Below are 4,939 nucleotides of genomic sequence, written 5' to 3'. Positions count from 1 at the left end.
CAGACGCTTTTATCCAAAGCGACTTACAATAAGTACATCTGTCTCAGTAAGTGACCCAGCCGTAGCTGTCATCACTCATCATCAGCAGGACCTCTGATAGGAACAAGTGCCATCGGCAAACACAGCGCTGGAGACAAGAAGGATGTTTCTTTCTGGTAATGTAGGATGTTAGGAGGAGGAGGAGAGGAGAGGGGGATGATAGAGGGTGTAGGGTGTTAGGGGGTGGAGAAGTCTGAGGAGGAGAGGAGAGGGGATGGATAGATAGAGGGTGTAGGGTGTTAGGGCGTGGAGTGGTCTGAGGAGGAGGAGAGGCGAGGGGGATGAGGGTGTTCCCCCTAAAGAGATGGGTGTTCATTCTACGGCGGAAGAAATAGTTAAAAATGCCCTAAATCGGACAGTGACGATCAGGACATTTTGGTAATGAAATCCATCCATCCCTCCTTCCATCCCTCCTTCCCTCCATCCATCCCTCCACCCTTCTTCCCTTCCAGCCCTTCATCCTTTCATTCTCCCTCTCTTTCTCTCTCACACCTTATCAGTGTTTCCTTTTCACTCACTCTCTTCTTCCTCCTTCCTTCCCTCCTTCTCTCCCTCCCTCCCTCCCTCCCTCCCTCCCTCTCTACTTCTCTCTCTGAACATATAGTTGTCTGTCGTTCCCTGGGTAACAGCGCAGTGCGGCCCCTCCCGTTGCAATAACACAATTTTGACAGTTATTTCTGCCTCCCTCCCCCTCTTCCTCCCTCCCCTCCCTCCCCTCCCAGTCTGAAGCACTCCCGCTTGTTTTTGTTTTATCAATTATGAGGCCGTGGCAGGGCTGTGCAGCGCCGGGCCTAGGAGGGGCTAGGAGGGCCTAGGAGGGGGCTAGGGTGGTCTAGGAGGGGTTAGGAGGGGCTAGGGGGGTCTAGGAGGGGCTAGGAGGGTGTAGGGAGGTCTAGGAGGGGCTGGGGGGGTTGTGATGTACAGGAATATGACCCGGTAGTTATTGTTCCAGATGTGTTCGTCGTTGACCTTGTTAGAGCAGACGGGCCGGGCCGGGCCGGACCAGAGCCAAACTAAATAGTTTCTGCGCAGCGCTTTTCTTTTCTTCTGGTGAAACATTCCACTCTGAGGGGAGGAGGAGGAGGAGGAGGAGGAGGAGGAGGAGAAGGAGAAGGAGGAGGACAGCAGCGCGCGGGCCGTGTGTCCGTGTCCGTGTGCGTGTGCGTGTGCGTGTGCATGTGCGTGTGTGTCCTCAAATGAGAGACGCACTTTAAAAGTTGTCATCCGCAGCGAAACACTTGCTGTTGTCAGATGCCTGGGGAGAGGGTTGTGTGTGTGTGTGTGTGTGTGTGTGTGTGTGTGTGTGTGTGCGTGTGTGTGTGTGTGTGTGTGTGTGTGTGTGCGTGTGTCTCCTATACTGTATTTTCGGCCTCTAGTTTCTCGACACCCTGATGGAACACAGAGGCTGTAATGGATACACTCTCCTCTCCTTTCCCCTGTTCTCTGTCCTCCCTCTCTCTCTCCCTCTCTCTCTCTCTCTCTCTCTCCCTCACTCTCTCTCCCTCTCTCTCCCTCTCTCTCCCTCTCTCTCACTCCCTCTCTCTCTCTCTCCCTCTCTCTCCCTCTCTCTCCCTCTCTCTCACTCCCTCTCTCTCCCTCTATCTCACTCCCTCCCTCTGTGTTGATGGTAGCAGCTGTTGAAGAGGGTATGTTTATTGAGAATCTTTTTTTTACAGCATTTTGAGAAGAGTCTGCCGATAGTGTCGCTAAGACCACCATACTATAGAACAAAGACTGCGTAGTGCCACCAAAGACCACCAGACTACATAGAACAAGGTTCTGCGTAGTGTCACCAAAGACCACCAGACTATAGAACAAAGACTGCGTAGTGCCACCAAAGACCACCAGACTATATAAAAGCGTTACATCAGCGCACGACTGGAAACCAAAATCCGCCAAAAACCTCCAACATTCCTCAGGGTGAATCTAGACCTCAGAATTCACCACCAACCACCCTCCTCCGTTCTCACATTTCTTCCACACACAAAAAAACGGAAACAATGAAAACAGTGTTTTCATGGTTATCCACTGTTTATAAAACTGGTTTTATCACTTTGTTCTACTTTCCTGTGACTTTGAGGTTGGTGTGGATGTGTGTGTGACGCCCCCCCCCCCCCCCCCCCCCCGTCACCGTGGAGACGCCCTCCATCGCCACAGAGACGATCTCAACAGAGAACGGTTGTTGTATTTTTTCAGCTTCAGTTCCTATTTTAATGCCAGCTCTGATCCCATTGGCTGTCGCTGGGCACCTCTCTGGCCGGGCGCACCATTTCCTGTCTGGGTCACATGACTCCCTCCAGCCGTTAAAAAAAAAGGGGATAATTTGGAAAAGGGGGACGTGAGCGGTGGAGATAACGCCACCTGTTCGCATCGTTAGCTGGACGCTGAAGCCCCGCTCGGCCGCGCGCCGCTTTTAATGAGCGGAAAATTAAACCTTTTAGATGAATTCCGAGTGTGGAATCTGATATAATGGTTTAAAAAGGAGCTCTTAGGCCCTGTTGGAGTGGTCTCAGTGTGTTTTAATGGGGAGAGGGGGGGACTGTTCCAACTGGGTGGGGGGGGGGGGAGAGGGGGAGGGGGAGGGGGTCTTGTGGCAGGTGGAGGAGGGGGAGGAGAGGTGAGGAGGGAGGAGGGGAAGGACAGATTATTTAAAAGGTGCTGTTAACAAACGTCTGCTGTTCCCTCCTTCTAAATCACTCCCCACATTCTCTCTCTCTCTCTCTCTCTCTCTCTCTCTCTCTCTCTCTCTCTCTCTCTCACTGTCTCTCTCTCTCTCACTCTCTCTCTCTGTCTCTCTCTCTGTCTCTATCCCTCCATCTCTCCCCCCCCCCCTCTCTCTCTCTCTCTCTCTCACTGTCTCTCTCTCTCTCACTGTCTCTCTCTGTCTCTCTCTCTGTCTCTATCCCTCCATCTCTCTCTCTCTCTCTCCCTCTCTTCCTCTCCCTCATACTCTCTGTGTTAGTCTGTATGCTGACATATACCTGTTGTAAACATTACATATGACAGTGACAAAATAAATGTTTTACAATCTGTCTGACTTTTTACTCTCTTCTCTCTCCCTCCCCGTCCTCCCCCCCCTCCCTCCACCCCTGCCTCCCCCCAGTTGGAGGGAGAGATGGAGGTGTGTGAGCGGGAGAGTGTGGAGCTACAGGAGTATGCCAACAGCGTCCTGCAGCAGATCGCAGATCACTGTCCTGACATCCTGGAGCAGGTGGTCAATGCTCTGGAGGAGAGCTGCTGACACACACACACACACACACACACACACACATATTTACATACACACACACACACACACATGCTCACAGACACAATACTCACACGCACATAATACATACACACTCACATGCACATATGTACATTCACACACACGCACACATATGTACGTAAACACACACGCACGCACACACACACACACAAATATACATACACACATATGTACACACATACACACACACACACACATACCCCCACCCCCCATATACCTAGATACCTCCGATATCCCCCCCCCCAATATCCCCCCCACCCCAAGGTAACAGCCACATCTGCCCACAGCATCCTGGAGCCCTGCACAGCGCCCCCCCAGCCCCTGGAGGAGGGACTGACTTGGCTTTTATTTACGTTGTTGTTGTTGTTGTTGTTGTTGTTGTTGTTACTGATGTGTAAACATGTAAACAGGAAGAGGCGGGGCAAGAATTCTCTCCCTCAGTGGTGTAACATCGTTGAGTGGGAGGGGCTTAAGTGGGATCCTTGGGAAGGATTCTGACGTGGGGTAGGGTCAGGGTTAGGTTCAAGGTTAGGGTCAAGGTTAGGGTCAGGGTCATGGTCAGGGTCAGGGTCAGGATTAGGGTCAAGGTTATGGTCAGGGTCAGGATCAGGGTTATGGTCAGGGTTAGGGTCAGGATCAGGGTTAGGGTCATGGTTAGGGTCAGGATTAGGGTCAGAGCCTTAGGATCAGGGTCAGGGTTAGGGTCATGGTTAGGGTCAGGATTAGGGTCAGAGCCTTAGGATCAGGGTTAGGGTCAGGATCAAGGTTAGGGTCATGGTTAGGGTCAGGGTTAGGGTCATGGTTAGGGTCAGGGTTAGGGTCATGGTTAGGGTCAGGGTTAGGCTTAAGGTCAAGGTTAAGGTCAGGGCTAGGATCCCATTTGTACCATTGTGTTACTGAGGTGTGTTCTAGTCTGACCTGGGGTCAGGGGTTAGAGGTCAGCGGTCAGGGGTCAGGGATGTGTTCCTAGGGTCACAGTGACCAGAAGAAGCATCTGGAAGGTCTGTGTTTGAGACAGAACCATCATCATCGTCATCATCATCTGTTGCCATGACTACTCAGCTCCATACCTGGGGATGACAGTTCCATCTCTGCTGCCTGTCCTTTATTGATTAGGATCTATATCTTTTGCTGCTATTATTATTTTCCAGCCTAATTGTATTTGTATTAATAGCTGTCTGATGTGTGAAGGGGTGTGAGTGTGTGTGTTGGGGTTAGGTGTGTGGGGGTGAGAGGTTAAGGAGGGAGGGGCGGAGGGGTTAAGGATGGGAGGGGGTTACTGCATGTCATGTTTTAATTTGTGTTGCTGAATCTGATGATGGTTATGAATATGATTATGAATATGAATATGATTACAATATGATTATGAATATGATTATGGATGTGATTATGAATATGATTATGGTTATGAGCTGAACAGACAGATTAAACACGTTTCACAGAGAAACCAGAGCACTACAGTACTACTACATGACTCATGTTGTTTCTTTAAATCACACACATACACACACACTCACAGACACACACTCACAGACACACTCACAGACACACACACACACACACACACACACACGCACACACACACATCTTGAGTTGATAGAAACCAGCAGCATTGGTATGACCCCAGGAGCA

At 50.8% G+C, this 4,939-nt stretch overlaps 1 protein-coding gene across 1 annotated transcript in view; it reads left to right on the top strand.

The window, feature by feature from the left end:
- The window catches only part of LOC308164418 (ELKS/Rab6-interacting/CAST family member 1-like), an 84,652-nt gene extending 80,965 nt beyond the window's left edge, over positions 1-3,687 (top strand). The window contains exon 18 of the mRNA XM_080538519.1: positions 3,143-3,687. Coding sequence (XP_080394645.1) covers positions 3,143-3,280 — 138 coding nt within the window. The 3' untranslated portion in view covers positions 3,281-3,687. The remainder of the gene's footprint in view (positions 1-3,142) is intronic.
- The last annotated feature ends 1,252 nt before the right edge of the window (positions 3,688-4,939 follow it).

Source organism: Nansenia antarctica (genome assembly GCF_963989245.1).
Source record: "Nansenia antarctica genome assembly, chromosome: 8".
Taxonomy (NCBI): Eukaryota; Metazoa; Chordata; class Actinopteri; order Argentiniformes; family Microstomatidae; genus Nansenia; species Nansenia antarctica.
Note: the sequence above shows the minus strand (reverse complement) of the source record. Positions and strands in the feature narration are given on the sequence as shown.